The sequence below is a fragment of the Protomyctophum parallelum genome (assembly GCF_964188405.1).
Source record: "Protomyctophum parallelum genome assembly, chromosome: 17".
In the NCBI taxonomy this organism is placed as follows: Eukaryota; Metazoa; Chordata; class Actinopteri; order Myctophiformes; family Myctophidae; genus Protomyctophum; species Protomyctophum parallelum.
The window spans coordinates 5,606,896-5,626,553 of record NC_139719.1 but is presented as its reverse complement, the minus strand read 5'-3'; the positions used below and the strand labels follow the sequence as shown (position 1 = coordinate 5,626,553).

The following is a 19,658-nucleotide window of genomic DNA, read 5'->3' as shown; positions in this document are numbered from 1 at the left end:
TGGCAGAATGGGTTTTCAGCTCATGGTAGAAGATGACAACGCCCAACTCATGTAAAAAGAAAGAAAATCCCCGCCCAGTAGGGGAGGGAAGCCTCGTCCCGTATTTCCCCATTATTTCTGTCAGAAGCCGGTAAGGGCTGATTTTACCCTTTTGCCTACCCGAGCGATGTACATTGGATACTTATGGTCAAGTATTTATAGTAACTATAGTCATGTAGTACATCAGAATCATTTTTTATTGTCACATCACAGGTTTTCATTTGGGTGAAATTTGTTTTTGTGCATACATTCTGTTTTTGTTTGGGAGAGAGAAAACAATGTAAATCCCAAATGTTCTAATCTGTTATTCATTTTACTATAAATAAATTAGTAAAACTCAACATAGATTTTGATCATTTTGATCAATATTGTATCCTTGTTTTTATTTTCGGTGGATAGTGGCTGAGGAGAGGCTTCCCAGCATGCCTAGTCGGGGCACTCGTTATTGTTCTGCTTATTGTGTCATAAGTTCTGGTATTGTGTCATAATTTGACTTGGGGAATGTGTTAGGGGGATTTATGTGTTATATTGCTTAATGTCATTGATTTATGTATTTTATGTCAGTGTATTTGGGGAGAAAGCATGGGCGTTAGGCCGAGGTGCAGGGAGAACACCCTCCCCTCTGGGACTGGGTTTTGATTTGGTTTAGTTTTTGGGTGCTTGACAGCTACACATGAAACCGTATCCCTATCATGCTTGGCATCCATTAAAAATAAATTTAAAAAAGTTATGAATACAAATCAAAATGTTTTTGATTCAATTAAGGCTCCAACCACCCCGTCGATGATATACAATGATGTTATCAAAACAAGAAAATAAGTCTGAAATGATAGCATTAACAATATAGCTCATTGGCTAATACTATGAAATGTTATTCTGACTTTAACCACCATTATCCCTGCTGCAGCTCATTGTGCTGATCCGCATGGTTATGCAAGTTGTAGATGTTGGGTCCCAAAGGCACAATTATTTCATACCACAGCAGAGGGGAGGGACTGTTTACATCTGCTGCAGCCAACTTTTCTCAGCCCTGGAACTGATCTGTTTTTCTTTTTTAAAGGTTTGAATACTGTCTTCAAATAATTGTTCACAAATAGAAAAATAAGCAGAACTACAAGCTCACACTATTTGTTGTATGAGGAAGTATAGACATGATGCTCTAAACTAAAGAATGATAAAACTCTGATCTGAATCAACTAGTGATGGTACTTGGAGTATACCAGATGTACTGTAACTATTTAATAAATTGGAATTCCTGTCATTTAGGAAATCATAAGCAGTGGAAAAGTATTTGCCTACGATGGAACATCATAATGTGTTTTTTGATTGTGGCAGTATAGGAATCATTTTTTAACTCCAAGATACCATATTGCTGTGATATTTGTGAATATCAGGCAAGACACTGAAAGCAAAAGCATTTGACTGATGAGTATTCATATCACAGGTGTTTCATTTAAAGAATAATTCATAGCAATTAGATCTGATTGCCAAGAGTGCAATCAGATCTAATTGCAATAGTAATGGTGCATTTATATAGCGCTTTTATCCAAAGCGCTTTACATAGATTTTGCATTACATTCACACACGCATTCATACACCGATGGCAGAGGAAACCAACAATGAAGGCACCAACCTGCACGAACGCGCACACACACGCGCGCACACACACACACGCACGCACGCACGCACACACACACACACACACACACACACACACACACACACACACACACACACACACACACACACACACACACACACACACACACACACACACACACACACACACACACACACACACACACACACACACACACACACACACACACACTTTGGTAGAATGGTGAAATTAACAGCGATACTAGTTGAGCTGATGATGCGTTATGGAGACACACATATCAAGTTTAAACATGTCTTCACTTTGGTGTGTCTGTCTGCCGGAAAACAAAAACACATACAAAGCTATGACCTTGTAAAGCACAAGGCATGTCTGTTGGTCTGAGTGCATGTATGTGCACGTGCATCTATACTAGCTGCATTCCACATTCATCCTGTGCAGTATAGGCTGTATATCCCAGATGTGCGTCTTGGAATTGGCTGTGGTTGAGGTTAAGTTCAGGAGGGCCTCATTTTCCAGCAGAAAGAAAAAAAAAGAAAAAACCTAAACAAAAAAAAAACATGTCTTTGGAGGGGGAGCTGCAGAACAAATCAATAGGAGAGGGGCCTACAGTTACGTAAATGTTTGTCCAATAGAAGCCTAGCTAGCTGCGAGGAAAGGCGGGGTAGACTCAGGCCCCTAGGAGTCATTATACAACAACAGCCCCAGTATATAAGGCACAAATCTGCCTAAAAAAATCACTGTGACCCCTGTGAGCAGTCCAGTACTTCCTTTTCATAACAACAAGGTATGCATTGGAAATGGGATAACATGGCTTTTAACTCTTATTCATATTTGCTCAAGTGCAAAAGTGTGTTATTACTTTATAGAATTTTGCACCAGTGACATTGAGTGGAAAGATTTAAATGTGCTTTTATAATTTCTTTCTTTCCTATGCCTTTCCAGAAGAGTCAGGATGCTGCGGTACTTTGTGGCTCTGTGTATGCTGGCTGTGTGCTGGGCACAGGACTGTAAAGTGGCCGACTTCAAAGTCGTGCAGAACTTCGACAGGACCAGGGTGAGTGACAAATATTTCCTAAAGTGAATGAGAAACCTCCATCCCATGTGTTAATACAGTTTGCCCTTGAGCAAGGCACTTACCTCTATCTGCTCCGTGGTCAGCAGTATTGGACAATGGTTGTTCTGGGCAGCTCCCAGGTGTGAATGTGTGAAACTTGAGTGTGAAGCATGAGGGCATTGCTGAAAGAAATAAAAACATTCATGCAAGGTAAATAACACATAAAAATAAATAAACTAAGTAGGCCTAAGTACGTTTATTTATAGTGCACATTTTTATTTTTTAGACACATAAAGCTGACCAAAATGTACAGTGAAAAGAATAAATAAAGATAGAAAAAGAGTCATAAAGAGAAAGTAAACAACATAGGAAACACATAATCATAAACACTTGAAAGATTATTGGTTTGAGTAGGACTCAGGTCTGTTTTTAGAGGGTGGATTGCATGAAGTGAGATGTACATCTTCTCTGCTGCAGTATTCAGGGACATGGTACGCCGTGGCAAAGAAGGACCCCGTCGGCCTGTTCCTGCTCGACAACATTGTGGCCCAGTTCACAATCAAAGAAGACGGCACCATGACCGCCACGGCCGAGGGCAGAGTCATCATTCTGAAGTGAGTTGTATTCTGTACTGGGCCCAGTGCTAACTGTGCGTGACATCATGGTCAAGTGTGATTCTGGTTCGGCTGACTTCCCTCAGTTAACCATTTTCAACAAAGTGTTACAATTCTGGGCATGTCATTATAGGTGAAAGAGGTTTTTAGATGGAATATTCTGCCGTTTCTTTTTTCAATTGGGCTAATGTGGTTAAAGTTTAATCGTGATTTGACATAATGCTCCGCTCTCATCTCCTTTTCTTTTATTCTCATCGCTCTCTTTGTCTAACAGCAACTGGGAAATGTGTGCAAACATGGTTGCCTTCTTTGAAGACACCTCTGACCCTGCAAAATTCAAGATGGATTACAAGGGAGCTGCCACCTACCTTCAGACTGGATGTAAGTTACTGCAGCCTCTACCATAGACTTGAACTTGACAGGGCCTAACCTGGATCTTCTACTTGAATTTTGGCATGATTTCGACATGCATCATGAATGAAGTGGGTTTGTGATGATTGTTCCTAGTTTGTACCTGGTCTCCTCCGGTTCTCACTCCTCAGCTCTCCAAATGTTATATCTCAGATGAACACGATGTGAGACAAATGTTCTCTGTAAACCGGGACCAGGAGCATTGCTGGTAAAACCGTTTGCAGGTGGCACTGAGTGACCAGGAGCTTTTCTGGCAAAAGCTTTTGCACGTGGCACCGAGTTGACCGGGGGCATTACTGACAAAATATTTAGCAACGGTCAGGTCAGGTCAGGTCAATGACATTATCTTTACGGTGCCAACTTGGGGCATTACCCTTTAAACATTGCTGTTGTTGATTCAATTCAACGATCAACTGCACAGCAACATTCACAGTTTAAATCTGTAAATTAATTAAACCAAATGTTTGATAATAATAATAATGACACCTCAGAATTGTCAGTGATATAGCTGTGGTATCAAATGAGCACAAAGGTTATGTGTACTATAATACAATATATTGAGGTCCATCAATTACAAAATGGCATGGGACCAGACACAGTACAGCTAGTACACAGTAATGTTTTCTGTGTAGGATATGTGTCCATGCATGCATGCATGGCGCTAAAGGAAATCTGCTCTTTCTCTCTCCACTCAACCTGTTCAGATGACGACCACTGGGTGATCGACACCGACTACGACAACTACGCCGTGCACTACGCCTGCAGAGAGCTGAACGAAGACGGCACCTGCCTGGACGATTACTCCTTCATCTTCTCCCGTCACCCCACAGGACTGAGGCCAGAGGACCAGCAGATCGTCACCCAGAGGAAGACGGAGCTCTGCCTGCTTGGCAAATACAGACGTGTTCCACACACCGGTGGGTTGATATAGCATTGTGTTACAAGGGTTACATGAGTGAACGATAAGTGTGTCAATGAGTGAGTGAACGTGTGGTTGTGGTGTGATTGATCAAGGCATGAAAGTAAAAACCTCAGATTATTTAGGCCTACTGAACCATACTGTACATGCTTTTTATTTACAGGTTCTATATGTCACTTGTAAAACAAATATATTTGTCATGTTTTTATTACAGCTTTCTGTCAATCCGCCAGCACCTCCAGCAGCTGAGCTGCTAACAGGGATCCAGGAACGTCGCAACTTATGCATTAACAACACTATAAATAAGGGACTTGGGTAAATTAGTCATTGACGCTGTCCAGTTCATCATACACTGGTGTCCCACACACAAAATAGCTACAATATCTACAAGCTACAAGATCTACAAGCTCACAATGCACTCAGGCTGTGTCAAAAATTCAAATCTATAAGCTCACAGCTTATACTTATAGCAATGTGACATATTGGATGTGAATCAGCTATTTTTGTAACGCAACACTGGTGCGCAACAAAGTATATATATCAGGCTTTACCATCTCTCTGTGAAACCAATGTGGTGTCCATAGGCTCGCTTATGGGGATACAGGATAAAAATGGTCTTAAGTAATGTAAAGTATACTTGATGTGAACATGCACGGTACATCATTATCAGACTCTTATCCTTCAACTTCTTGTTAATGCCCCCAAATGACTGGATATGCAGGTTTTGTAGCAATTTGTAGCAATTGTTGAAATGTTAGACCTTAATTAACAAATGTTTAAGCATGTTCCAAACATGTATACTTTTTACATTTTGGACAAAATAGCCAATTTTACATGGAGGTGCCCAGATGTGCCCAAACCTAGGACGATTTTACAACGTGCCAAGTACCCAGAGAAGAAATTCTCTCTACAAGGCGTTAAAGAAGCTGAACCCTCATCGGCAATTGAGTGCAACTTGGAATGGAATGACTTCCGTGTACACTGATGGATGTATTCCATCAGGCTTCGCTAGTTCGCTAAGCCATACAGTATATGAATGTACGATATGGGTATCATTTGTTTCCTCTGTGATTGTATGGTGTACTCTTTTTTAACTACTTTTTGAAATAAAATTACCATTCTGTTAGCCCTCTCCGTTCTTAAATAAAATCACACCTGTGTGAAGTGAGGGGCACTCTTATCATACATCATCTCATTCTGGCCAATCACAATTGGCATCCTCACTTTTGTCTTAAATGTTTGTGTTTACACAATGTTTGTGTTTACACACACCCTCAAAGCTGGACATAGGAGGGGATATAGCGCCCCTCCAAATATATAAGACAGGGTCTAATAAAGAAGTAGTCTGGCATTGCCAGATGATCAGAGATCTCTGCATATACTGATATATCTGGTGTACAAACTAAATATAATTGCTAAATCTGTGGCAAGAATGTCCGCTAACAAAACATAAAACACACGTATATGCCCACTGGTCTGAAAATAAATCATAGCACCATCCCCAATATGAACAAGGACTGCTCTAGTCTATGAATTGGTTCTACAATGAAGTTCTTTTTTTAATCTGTTGTTTCTTTCCAGTTTTAGCCATGACACTGGTTGTAAAAAATAGAAAAAAAGATAAATGTAATTTGTAGTATAAAACATTTTACTGTACTACTAGTGATGGAGTCCTATTTCTCCCCCTTCAGAAGAGAAAACTTGTATTACAGTGGGTATCATGTTGTTGGAAATTACACCATTCTATCCTTGGTTCAAGCTACAGTATTATTCAAGGGAACTAAGATATGACTGAAATAAGAGTATATGTAAGCACACATTTATTTCAATCTTTATTGCACATTTTTGTACAGTACAGTATCAAATCTTTGGACATGATCAGAATAAAAGTCACATGACAATAAAAGTTTACAAAACATCTTGAGAGGGCAAAATAGATAGATTTGGAGAGCAGAGAACTAAAACATAAGCCAACAACCAAAAGACAACAAAAGTACTGCAGAATCTTTAGCCTCTCCCACATAAATTACATCATCCTAATTGAGCGACAATGTTTTATGACAAAGTATAAATTGGGCTTATATACTGTAGGCACCTTAATGTCTTTTACTTACTGAGAAAGCCTTAGCTACTCTCCTGCCTTTAATAGTTTAATACAAACTCATGCAATCTCATTTCAGCTTTACGGGATACAGGTTTGCAATGGCAGGGTAGAGACGGAAGTGAGACACATTCGGAATTACTACACTACACTTCAGGTGAGCAGTGGCACACTTTAGCGGAGGATCCCAGTCCTTACACAACAGGATTAGACAAGCAACAGCTGAACAAAGGATGTGTTCATCAGGGCTGTGGACCGTTCAGAAACGTGCCTATACATACACAACATATATAATATATACATTTTTTTTTAATTAATTTGAGAATAGCTTCCATTATATTTCCAAGAAGAGAAAGCCTAGTTTGAGCTTGGATTCCCCCAAGTCACCGATAGGCCCGTTTCTGAACTGTTCACAGCACTCCTCTGAGATACAGAGAAGAACCTTTCCATTTTAAACTTAAAAGTTTTTTACCATAATATAATGAGCATTAGTGAGGACCAATTATAGATAGGCTGAAATGGGCAAAGGGCAATATTGTAGATCTCCATTTCCACATCACCATTATACAGATTACTGCACTTACTACGGGCTAAGAAAAGAGCTTTGTTTATTAAAATAGTCATCAATATTATATCTTAAAAGGATCATAATTATAGCAAACACAAGGTACACACACAATAAAATAAAAATGCCTATGAGAGGCATTATAAAACAAACCACAAAACAACTCATACAGCTGCATATACTATTACTGTACATAAAATAAAAACTATATTAAAAAGACACTTGCCGTCTTCCTCAAGTAATAGCCAGGTTTCTCTTTGACCTGAGAGCACTTAAGAACCAGGGCAAACTGGAGTGTAGAGATATGTAAACAAATAGGAACAATAGGGACCTTTTAGGACAACATCCTAACTTACCATAGAACTAACTAATTGTTGGGCAAAAGGGCATTTAAAAAATACATTCTAGGTGATTTCACTTAATAAATTATGCAATGATTGCCCCCATGATTCCTCATTTGTTCAGCATTTGTAGCCGGCTCTAGTTCTGTTATTTCTGTGAGGTTACACTTATTACCAAAACAAGGTCACGTCTCTCTGCTTCTCAAACTACTCTCAGCCAAATGAGCCATTGGGATATATTATGGAAATTCAATACTGCCACCTCACTTAAAAAACTAGAAAAAACAAATCCCTTTATACCATAACATTAATAACATCCCAAAGCATTATTTACTTACAGCCTTTGATGCATAATTGCAATGGAAAATGTGGTTATTACAAAACATGATCACCAAGTAAAAAATTGTAAACTTTATGCTGCAGATATTCTCTAGCAGCACATACTGTACACATGGTCACACAGCTGGAATCTTTACTGCCCTTTACAACTATCAAAATAAAATGTCAACATAATTGGAAATTTTGGAAAAATAAAATAAATCTTTGATAAGCATGTTCGGCTTCGGCCAGTTGTTCTCAAAGAGTGGTCTACCGCCAGGGGTCCTAAGGGGGGGTTCCAGCTACGTGATTGATAGTTTGGTACCAAATGGACCATTACAGGTCTAACTCTGACCATTGTGGATCCCTTTGTACACTCTCTGAGTTAAAGGAGTCTGTGGCCTAATGCATATACCAAAACAGTGTCCATCATGTAATCAAAACGTTTGAGAACCACTGGCTTAGGCCATGCAGTAGTCCATGTGGTGGAGAAGCTCCCTTAGGCCATGCAGTAGTCCATGTGGTGGAGAAGCTCCCTTAGGCCATGCAGTAGTCCATGTGGTGGAGAAGCTCCCTTAGGCCATGCAGTAGTCCATGTGGTGGAGAAGCTCCCTGTGCTGGCTGGTGGGGTACGAAGCACGGCATTTGGGACACTCCAGGAAGCTCTCATCCAGGAGGCATCTGGATGGGGAGGTGGAGTCTGAGATCGCCAGGCGCTCAAAGTCCAGCCTATTGTAAGAGCTGGGCTCTGAGAAACGAGTGCTTGGTTGTTTCTGAAATACAAGGGAAATCAGAGGTAAGAGGCGGAGAGAACAATGGAAAAAAAAAAACTAATAACTTGACAGTCTTGGTTCAAGATTGCTACGTAGAGTATGCATGAATCATCTCAAGTGTTTACCTTCTTCACTTGACAATGCCAAAAGTTTCTTTCATCACATTGTTTGTTTTACTTCTTGATGAAATACTACACAGTTCTAAAATCATATCTCCTTGTCTGGAATGATGATCAGTACATGAGTAATGATCATGCTATGGTGCCAAGACGAAGGCTGTCAACACCATGTATGAAGCATAGCTAAATATTCTCCCCTCTGCCACAATGGCCTTGAGAACTGCTGAATTAACCCTTCACAGTGAATTCTGGGTATTTATAGGATCAGTCCACAAAGCACATTTGAAATAGTTGAATTTGAAAAAGTATTTTCTCAGACAATATTACATGAAATATATATATGTATAAATATTTTTACACAGCTACGGGTGCAGTCACATTGAACTTTAATTCTGCCTATGAGGGAGAATTCTGCCAATGAATCAAAGTTTGGTGTCAGAAATTGACTAACAAATTCACAAATTTGACAGTGGAGCATTTCTTTGAGTAAGCTAAACACAAATAAAACTTTGAACGTGTTCGTTTTGAATGTTCATGAACACTTACAGCAGACTCCAGTCTAGTAATCTGATCGCGGGCTTTACGGAGTTCCTTCAACATTTTCTGCAGCTGGTGCTGCATGCTCTGTCGATCCGTCTTCTCGTCCTCAAATTCCTTGGCAGAGAGTTGGATCTTGGATGGAACGAAAGGAAAAACATGAGTGAGAGAAATGGAAAGAGATGCATTGTGTAAGCCACAAGAATGTGTAGTAGAATATAAAATATTAAATCTTCTCAAATCCCAATTAATTTGCTGAATATCTACAATATATTCCATCTTCAACAAATCCGTTAACTAGGACTGCAATTATAATTTAATTTTCTTAGTGAATAGTTCTATTAATAATGTTGAAGTGCACAGGATCACGTAGCCATACTAATATCACTGCGTGGATGGGCCAATTTGCATTGCAATGGCAGATAAGAATGGCTACGCGAGGCAAGGATTGTGTAGTATATCATGGTTCAACTGTTCTGCAATCTCCTGTAAATCACTGTCATTCATTACCTGTTGTTCAAGTGCAGCGATTCTCCTCTGCTCCTCATTTTGGTTCAGGAGGGACTTCTGAAGCATATTCACCTGAGAAGACCAAGGATCCTGTCAAAAGCTATATTTCACTTTTGCATTGGACTCAAGTTTCCCAGAAGCCCTTGCAAGCCGGCGGTTGGTTGATTTTCGGTTACCGTAAAGCCAGATCCGCGACAAAGCCGATATTTCTTTTAAGTTATACAAAAAACTGCGAATTAAACACATAAAACAAATAGCGGGTTTAGCATATTACGCAGGGAAAGACAATGGAATAAAAGGCGTGAATAAGCGAGTTACGCAGGGAAGCTGTTAACCCATTCTGACCTGAGATCAGATTCATACGAGGTTTCCACCGGACACACACTGGTCTGATGAACCCATTCTGACCTGAGATCAGATTCTAAAAATGTCAGTCGTTCTTTGATTTTTCAAAAAATAGCAGACCTACAAGCTCGTATCGCGCCACTCGGTGGCGCGATATGAGCTTGTAGATCTGCTATTTTTCAATAGCTAAAGCATAACATGATACATACATGCAGTACATAATACATCACCGTGTATATAGTGCGGTACATAATAGAAATGCAGTTATTACCTGCATTAACAGCTCAGCAGATCTCTTTCGCTCCTCCTCCAGTCTGACCTCCACGCTCTCCAGTTCCACCCTCATCCTGTCCGTACGTTCTGATGACACTTGCCTCTCATCGCTCACAGCATGTCTTAGTTGGAGCACAGATTTGCATACTGTAGACCAGAGCCTTCTTCACCAATAAAGTAAGCCCCGTCTACATTTCTATGGCTATCCGCTCCCAGTATATCACTCATTGTGTGATTTATAGTTTGACCGTGACTGTGACCTTGATCCAGGGTGCTTGCCCTTTCCCCCCCAATAAAAATTCCAGGCTTTTGCCCCGAAGATGGCTGACCAAACACTGCCTCTCCCATTTCTTTTCGTTTTCGTTGAACAGTGCTTCCCGTGTATGACTTTGTGTCAGGTTAGGAGTGATCTGGGTTTCACATTTGGGGGGGCGAAGATAAACATGGGCCGACTTTCACTCTTTTTTCCAAGCCTGGCTCGGGAACAATAATTAACAATTGCATAACTTTAGAAAAGTTGCAACGATTGAAAATCCTCTGGTTTTGATAACAAGGAACACATGAGTTTCTTTTTGTTACTTTTCAAGATTTCACCCAAGTACTTTTCCAGGTCTGGGAAACAGTCATTCAAAATGTCACACTTTACAGACTGTTCAGATCATTCAAAACATGAATTCCTATTAAAATAAATAAACATCTCCGTTTTATTCCCCTTGTGTCGGTCTACCTGTTAACGCGCCGCTCCGCCTTCAGCTGTTCTTTGGTCTGGTCCAGCTCCCTGCTCTTCTCCTCGTACCTGTGCTGGAAGGACGACAGTTCCCTGCTGCTGTCCTCGTACCTCCTCTGGAAGGAGGACATCTCCTCCTGGCACCTGGACACCTGCTCTCTCAGGGACTGCACCTCAGCCTGGGCCCTGGATGTCTGTTGAGAGAGCATTCATCCAATCTTAAGTAAAGTTCAGTAAAGGTTCAAGAAGAAAATGCAAAAAAAGGAAATAACCAGTATTGTCTGTCTTTAAAGATCTGGTTCCAGCACCTCCCACCAGGTTCAAATGTAGCCTAGCTAGTGTAAATGGCTAGAACAACTCATACATACAGTACATAGTACACCTACAGAGAGAAGGCATCCCTACCTCTTCCCTCTGTGCCTGGAGCTCCTGCTGGGCCCTGGCAGCCTGCTCTCTCTGGGTTTCCAGGTCTTTCTGTGTCCCCTGCAGCAGCTGCTCATAGTGACCCATGAGCGGAGGAGCACTGCTCTCTGCAGAAGACAATGAGAAGATGCTAGCAGAAGTTCTCATTACCGCACTGCCTCCATTTCTTTTCTATGCATGAAATCAACAAAAACGATGGAGCCCACACAAAACCTAATTTCACCCACCTCTGCAAACCTGTGATGTGACAATAAATTTGATTCTGCTATGGGCATGGGTACACACTCCTGTGTTCATTAATTAATTTGTGAGAGGGTACAAAATGTAAATGAGCTTTTAAAATGCAGATTTGGCAACAGCTTGGCCAACTCAATCAACTATCAAGTTCAATTAACTTGTCACTTAGTTGGCCGGCATCGAACAATACCCTAGAAAGGGCTAGCATTAAATCAAATATAGTTACATAAATGTGTTTGCATTAAGTGTACTGCCAGTTTCTTCTCTCATTGCCAGCAGCCCAGGACCCGTTAATACAGATTTTTAATATTTGTTTCCTAGTTTATTTTCCTCTAGGCTGGGCCTGCATCCTTGTGTTGGCAATGGAAGGTAATAATCTCGCCAGTATATATATATATATTATATATATATATATATATATATATATATTATTTTTTTTATCCCACGATTTTGTAACCCATTTTTCACCCCTGTGTCAATCATCTAATGTGATGGGCTCTACACACCCTCCCAACCTAGTCCCCATATATGGGGGACGGACTTGAACTCATGCTTCCTTCATGCCCGAGTTGCTCCTTTACACCTGACAGGGGGGAGTTTCCCTGGTTGGACGTAGCGCGTGGAAGGAACACGTTATTCCAACCAGTTCCTTTCCCCTCCATCAGGCGCCCCGGCTGGCCAGGGGGAGGCAGTTTAGAGACCAGGATTACTGCATGTTTTTTGTGAGGGTACCTACCCTAGGGGACACGGGGAGAACATGCAAACTCCACACAGAAAGGCCCTTTTTGCCAACCCCGCCTTCGCACTGATGACACGGAGGAGGAAACACGCCACCAGCGCCCACAGCGTCCCGAGCGGGAATCGAACCCAGGACCTTCTAGCTGTGAGGCGACAGCACTACCAACTGTGCCACCGTGCCCCGCCCTCGCCAGTATTTCTATGACAGTTTGTACCACAATGGATTAACCTCTAGCATCTAGCCAAACTGTATTAAGAAAGACATGAAAAAGAAATGGAGTCTAATGTGTCCCTGTCCAATCTTGAACTACTGATAGTAATGTAAATTACTGTGTGTGAAGTTTGTGGAAGTAGCAAACCCATATAACTGAAAGAAACTCGACTCATACACATGATCATTTATGCCAAATTATACACTCAGTGAAATCCTCAGTGTGTACATAATTATGTAACCAAATTGACCTAAATTAACTCAGATTATTTTAACCCGTTAAAATCGTGACAGCATCCGTGTACATTTGAGATTTTAGCATTGGCTCAGATACAAATGCCTTCTGAACCAGTAAAAATTAAAATAGCAGATATACAAACTCACAGCGTGGCACGAAGCACCCTGTGGGCGTGTACATCTGCTATTTTTGAACATTTATGAAACATCTTGAAAGCACTACTGGTTTAGACGGCATTTGTAGAAACGGCCTCTGGTCGTAATGAGTTAATAATGTGTAACTAAATCATTTCCCTGTCTCACCCTCTGAAGTGGACTGTGGGCTTTGTTTGGCCTGCTGGGCCTGCTGGTGTTCCAGCTCCATGGTGCGGGTCACAACAGACTGGACATAGGCCTCTCTCTGCTGGTCATACACCAGCCACTGCTGGTTCTTCTCAAGAGCCTGGTTCACACAACACACACACACACAGTCACACACACACACGCTTTCCTGAAATCAAAGCCATCTAATTGAAAATACATCCTAAAACCTTCAGAGAAGACAACCACAGACACATTCCCGCCATGTAGTGACTCACATCTCTCAGTTGGTCTTGTATGATGGCTAGTTCTCCAGAAGGCATCTGTCCATTCTGTTGGGAGAGTAAAACATGAGTTTGCACTTTAATTATGTTTTGCAGGGGAAGAGTAGGCTAATAAATCCTGTCCACCAGATGTGTTCACTTGCTAAATGCACTGTCAAATGTCTTAATAATTTAAAATAAACATCTTGAAATGCTACAGATTTATGTCTTATTTGCTGTGCATTGATTTCTGGTCTTTATATCTTGTTGAAGCTACAGAGAGGAGCCCAATAGGTATTCTCAAGAGAATTCCTCGACAACCATCCCTCGACAAAGGTCACTCATAATTCTGACCCTTTGGTCTCCATTTCTGATCTCCTGAGCACAGACAAACCCATCATAACAACCCTACAGTGATATGGCCAGACTAAATGATCATCCCCAGGCTAAGGCCCGAGAGCTGCTCAGACCAGATAGCCATCATGAGATTGTTGACTTTTTCCAGATGGATTTAAAAATATTGGCTCATAAGCCAATATGGCTAATAGCTTTTGTGAATGCAGGCAGGAGGGGAGAGAGGTTGAGGACTTGGCAATAACCTAGTCCAAGTGAGGATACCAGGGATAGGGACAATATGTAGGGCAATAACCTAGTCCAAGTGAGGATACCAGGGATAGGGACTATATGTAGGGCAATAACCTAGTCCAAGTGAGGATACCAGGGATAGGGACTTTTACTACCTTTTCATGTTCACTTGAAGGGTGTATTAAAATTAAAGGACTAGATATCATCAAGATGTGCCATCTAATACTATCACGCCAGGGTTTTCTCTGCCTGTAAAAAAATAAAAAGGACATGGACCACATAAAATGTCTTAACTTTGTATCTATTCCACATGTAAAATATTCATGGCACCGACTAGTTCCTTGTTTATAGTTTTAACATGGACTCCAATAGCACTGCGTTTGCCCAGAAATGCAAATGTGTGAACTTTGTCCTTGTCAAACCACTCATCTCTTCTTAAGCCCTGCTCCCTGACGACTTAACCACCTAAGCTTAACCAGAAATAAAGATAGGAAGTGACCTGGTGGTGACAACTGTGTCACATTTAGAACAGAGGGGAGGAAGCAGCACTGCTCTTATGCTCTAGTATCTAGTTTGCCTCTTTCCATGATGAATGAGATTTCATAAACATGCATGGGGACTTGAAGAGTCTCCGGTGTCAATGGCAATAAAACACATCTAATACATATACCAGTACATAATATTGAATATCTGCCAAGGTCTAAGAAGTCCAGACAAAGGTGAAATTATTGCCCCATCCTCATTTAGACCTGAGGCCCATTCTAAAAACATCTGAGCATTAGGCCCAAATATAATTGGCTAAACGACTGAGAAGTGAAGGATTAAGTGAAGGAAAAGGATTAAGAGTAGATGCTGCCACCTAGTGGAATGTTTACTGTACTGAAACCCTGTAAAATTAAACAATATCCATCCATCCGATTGATGGCGAGAATGGCTGAGTAACCAAATCACCGTACCCAGGCGACCAACATCTGGCTGCTGGAAGAGCAAAAGTTCTGTATCAAGTCGTTTGCAAAGTGGGGCACCCCATAGGGACCAATCAATTCATAAGACTATTCTGGGGATGTCATTGCTGTCAAAAACGTTCAAGTATATATATATATATTTTTTTTTATAGGGGGCAAAAAAGAAAAGAAAAAAAGGGGGTGATCTTATCTACAAGCTCACAATGTGAGCTTCTAAGTCGCTATTTTCACTCCTTAAAAATAGGGGGGCCGCAGCCAGAGGATGATATGGCCATTTGGGGGTCCTTTAGCATGGAAAGGTTTTGGAATCCCTGTTCTAGAGCACACATCTTCAAAGCATACGTAATCGCACACATCAACGGAGGGTGCTAGGCCAAAGATGCCCGCAGTCCCGAAAACCGTATTCAAGGCAAAGATCATTTTATTGAGACGTTTTCGTTCCTCCTGTGAGGAGGATAGATCACACATCTCCCACAAGCACCTGGCTGTGACCTGACCTGTGTTTCTGGTGTCTCCAGGGCCTGGCAGCGGGCAGATACAGCCGCCAGTTTGTTCCTCAGGTTTCCACTTTCCTCTGAGAGGGTCTGGAACCGCCTGTCTCTCTGCTCCACCTCCTGCCTCCTCTGCTCCAGCTGGGCCTGCAGTGATGCCACCACCTCACACACACAATTACAACATTAAAATTAATCATCTTTTCACGAGGAGATGGTTGAAAGCAGACCCTCCTAGAGAGGAGCACTGGATGGAAATTATTGAAGAAATATATCTCATGTGACTCATAATCTGAGGACCAAGGCGGAAAAACGTTTGGGAAAAAGGCATTTATACAAGAGTGAATAGTGTGCATCTCCCCCCGCCCCCCCGATTTGTCTTCGTTTTAGTTTTTCTTGAATGTATATATGTTTCGATTGTTGTTAAAAAAAATATATATATATATATAATCATCTATTTACATTATATGATTTAAGTTGTTAAATAGATTTGTATGATATATGCAGTAATATGGGACTCCCTGGAATGTACCCCTGGGTCCTTTTTTTTGCATTCTGAAAGTAGATTAATCTGAAAATAATATTGTTTCACAAATTCAATTCAAAAGTCCATTACATATTACAACCACAGTTTTATTAAGCCTAGCTAACATTAACTCAATTAGTCTGGTAAGTTCTATAGCATTTAAGATGACATGTTTAGACTGGTAGTGGTATGGTCCTTCAACATAGCTTTAAGAGTAGTATTACCCAAAGCATGCATAACGGTTGCATTTCACATACTTGACTATGTGCCTTGCTCAAGAGCACCTCAGTGGAAGTTGTTGAGGGAATGCTAATCTTATGAGCCACAGACCGTTGGCTCACATAATTACTTCCCCATACAGTCAATGCAACGTGCAATGGAAGCGCTTAAGATGATACAGGAGTAAAGCAGAATATGCTGTATTATACAGTATCTAGTCCAACTTCATGCTTCAGGATCAGATCCCCATGTATGTGTGTGTGTGTGCGTGTGTGTGCATCTCTCCTCCTTTATGCAGTCTTAGGATCGGCTAGTGTGTGTGTGTTTACCTCTCCTCCTTTAGCTGACAGCTGCTGTCTGGTGGTTACTAACTCCTGCTCTTTAAGCTGCATCTGCTGGTTGTTTCTTTCTCTCATAGTCTCCAACGACAAAATCCTCTGAAGTCATGAAACAAAGAAATGCTAATTCAGAAACAGTACTGCACAAGGACTGAATTGTGATCAACCATTTTCTGCAACAGAAAGCTTCTCCTTACAGATTTGGTTCACATCACTACTTACACTGACCTCACAATAATTCTTCAGGAAATGATTTAAAGTACTGCAGTAAGTGATTCATATTTTTGTTAAATGAAGTGTTCATTGTATCTACTATCTATTATACATAACACTTGTATACAGCAAGCCGCAGCAGTAGCTCTATATTTGGATAGTAATCATTGATATAGACATCCAATCAGGATTGATTGATTGATTGAATAGTTTATTAGACAGACATAATGTAAAAACAGTAACAGAGTACAGTCAAACACTAAATTCGGCCATAGCCACAGCCCAAATGTGCTGACCTCATCACATTTGTGATGATGGTGATGGATAGATTTGATTTAGCCTACAATCAATGTCAAGGTTTCTCCATGTCACTCATTATTTGTCACCAATCTTTAACTTTGGCCTAGCACTTGTTTGGTCCCCGTCCGGCTGTCCATTTCATGGCCTTATCATCAATAATGTCACATTGTCCCATCCTGTTTCAGGGCCCTTACCATTTATGATAACTTTTTGACGCCATATTCAGATATACACAGCTTATACTGTCTCCATACTGCTTACGGTCCTTTCCCCAGTTAGGCAATAGGCATGATACTGTAGCCAATGTTTTAAATTCAGTTTGCACGCAGCTGCCGTCTTATCAATTACCATTCGAGATAACTTGACCTTGTTCCTGAACGGAGGCAGTTAGGGAGTAGGGAAAAGGGTTTCAGATCAACAGGTTGCCGTGGCAACGCATCCAACGATATGAGAGAATGCTTCCCATCTTGTGACGACGATTTCTTGTAGAATCGATCTATCTTAACTGAAATTAACTAAAATTCTAAAACCTTTATTCATTCAGTTTCATCATCTTTGTGCCCGTCCTCCGATTACTTTATTTGGGTCTCATTCCATTTTTTGGATTGACATGGTTCCAAAAGGATCTTTTTACTAAAGGGCATTTCTCTCAGTTAAAGGTAATAGATATTACTTCATTTTCATTTATCGGTATCGGGAAGGAGAAATGGTATCGGTTCATCTCTACCCCATCCTTTGAACTTTTCTCAAGGGTGTGGCCGGGACTCTCTCCAGCAAGAATGCATGAAACTCCCTAGGAATTTGTTTGTTTTTCAAAATACCCCTTTGTCTTACCTCTAGCAGTTTGCTTTTGTCTGAGTCAGGAGGCTTAACATGTCGCTTGGCCAGTTCGTCCATCTTTTTCCGAAGGTGAGAGTTCTCTTTCCTCACGCGTTCCAACTCTGCCTCAACCTTGGAGGAGGAGCTGTTGGACTTGAAGCCCAGCTTGGAGACAAGGGTCTCTTTAGCACCTTTAGATGTCATGGTGGTCACCTTGCTGTTGTTGTGGATGGAGATGTAAACCTGGATGAAGACATTCATTCAAAATGTGCTTACTTTACGAGGTATTCAGACATTCACAAGGCTTTTTGCAGGACCACAAAGGAACCAAGCCCTTGGGGCTTTTTGTGTATCCTTTTAGCACCTTTGTATAACCGTACGGTTTGTACCACTGTACCTTTTGTAAACTGCTAATAAAGAATTAAATCAATCCACATCGCTAATGTATTTCTAATGTCAGAATCGACAAAGTAAAAACTAAATCTATATTGAAGCTTAGAGCTAATTGAAGCTATGAGTTACAACTAAAAACCAAAACAATAAAGAAGATAATATGCCCCCCCATTTTTTTTGATGAATAAAATAATCCAGACCAGACCCCCAATGTGCTGGATGACCAATTCAGCCCCTCATTTAATATTATCCAGTAGGCCTGTCCAATGTTATTCTACTCTGGGTAAATATAGTAACTTTGCTTTGCTTTGCATTCACATTCATGTTACATTGAGTATCGTTTATCAACGAGACAAAAATAATCATAATAATTACTTAATCACATTAACTTTCTTTAACATAAAGTCGTTGTTGCACCCATATTAATTGCACCTGTCCCCAAGCAGCCGTGGCTAACTGCCAAAGCTGCACACGAACAATAACATGCATATAACAATTCATTGTAAATCTAGCGGTTATTTACGAGCTGGCTGGATTTTAAGTAACAAAATACAAACTTTCTTTTAACTTACGTAATGGTTTATAAACACAAGCGGGACACTCGGTGTGTTCTTGACGTGTATTATTATTATTCACAAGTCTACAACCCAAACGGCTGCTGTTGTGTTGCTGTGCTTTCGCTTCTTCCTGGAGTTTGAATTACTGCGCGTCTGTCGTCATTTCCGCCGACTGCAACCAACGCTGAAAGAGCCAAAGAGGCGTGCGTTACTGCGCCTGCAGTGCGAACAAACTGCAGTAGGTGGCGCTCGCCGCGCTCCTCACAACAAAGTCCATGTATAAACATGTAATAAGTACGATGCAATGTGACTTACCGGTAGTTCTGTTTACAAAATGCTGTACCGGGTACCCCCTCCTTTGTATGTCTCTAAATGTTTTGATGAATTGAACAATGTGGACCCTGTTGTAAACAAGTGTAATGCTTAATTGGGTCGTCCACTCACAGTTAACAGTCTTTGTATTGAGTTTGTGCTTAAAATGTACTGTAATTCTACAAACTGTTAATAAATATTTCAATCAATCAATCAATCCAAGTATCCAACTGTATAAATTAACCCCACTTTCAACTATTTTTT

At 40.8% G+C, this 19,658-nt stretch overlaps 3 protein-coding genes across 4 annotated transcripts in view; 2 read left to right on the top strand and 1 right to left on the bottom strand.

Annotated features, from left to right (window-relative positions):
* The window catches only part of LOC310874920 (leucine-rich glioma-inactivated protein 1-like), a 429,872-nt gene that overhangs the window by 366,312 nt on the left and 43,902 nt on the right, over positions 1–19,658 (top strand). The gene's annotated exons all lie outside the window — the stretch shown is intronic.
* Positions 2,352–5,775, top strand: LOC310874494 (retinol-binding protein 4-A-like). 2 transcript variants are annotated; one of them, XM_083787315.1, is made up of 6 exons: positions 2,352–2,444; positions 2,606–2,714; positions 3,192–3,328; positions 3,603–3,709; positions 4,444–4,656; positions 4,873–5,775. In XM_083787315.1, exons 2-6 carry the CDS (start codon positions 2,613–2,615, stop codon positions 4,905–4,907), a joined length of 594 nt encoding a protein of 197 aa, XP_083643441.1. In that variant the 5' UTR covers positions 2,352–2,444; positions 2,606–2,612; the 3' UTR covers positions 4,908–5,775. The 2 variants fall into 2 exon arrangements, with proteins under 2 accessions (XP_083643441.1, XP_083643440.1); XM_083787314.1 differs by having other exon boundaries at positions 2,403–2,444; positions 2,603–2,714.
* On the bottom strand, positions 8,527–19,225 carry LOC310874897 (centrosomal protein of 55 kDa-like). The gene is made up of 12 exons (XM_083787814.1): positions 19,098–19,225; positions 18,148–18,375; positions 16,792–16,899; positions 15,724–15,882; positions 13,692–13,745; positions 13,417–13,555; positions 11,673–11,797; positions 11,268–11,461; positions 10,539–10,662; positions 9,923–9,994; positions 9,422–9,547; positions 8,527–8,756 (listed from the first exon to the last, which is right to left on the bottom strand). Exons 2-12 carry the CDS (start codon positions 18,334–18,336, stop codon positions 8,559–8,561), a joined length of 1,488 nt encoding a protein of 495 aa, XP_083643940.1. The 5' UTR covers positions 18,337–18,375; positions 19,098–19,225; the 3' UTR covers positions 8,527–8,558.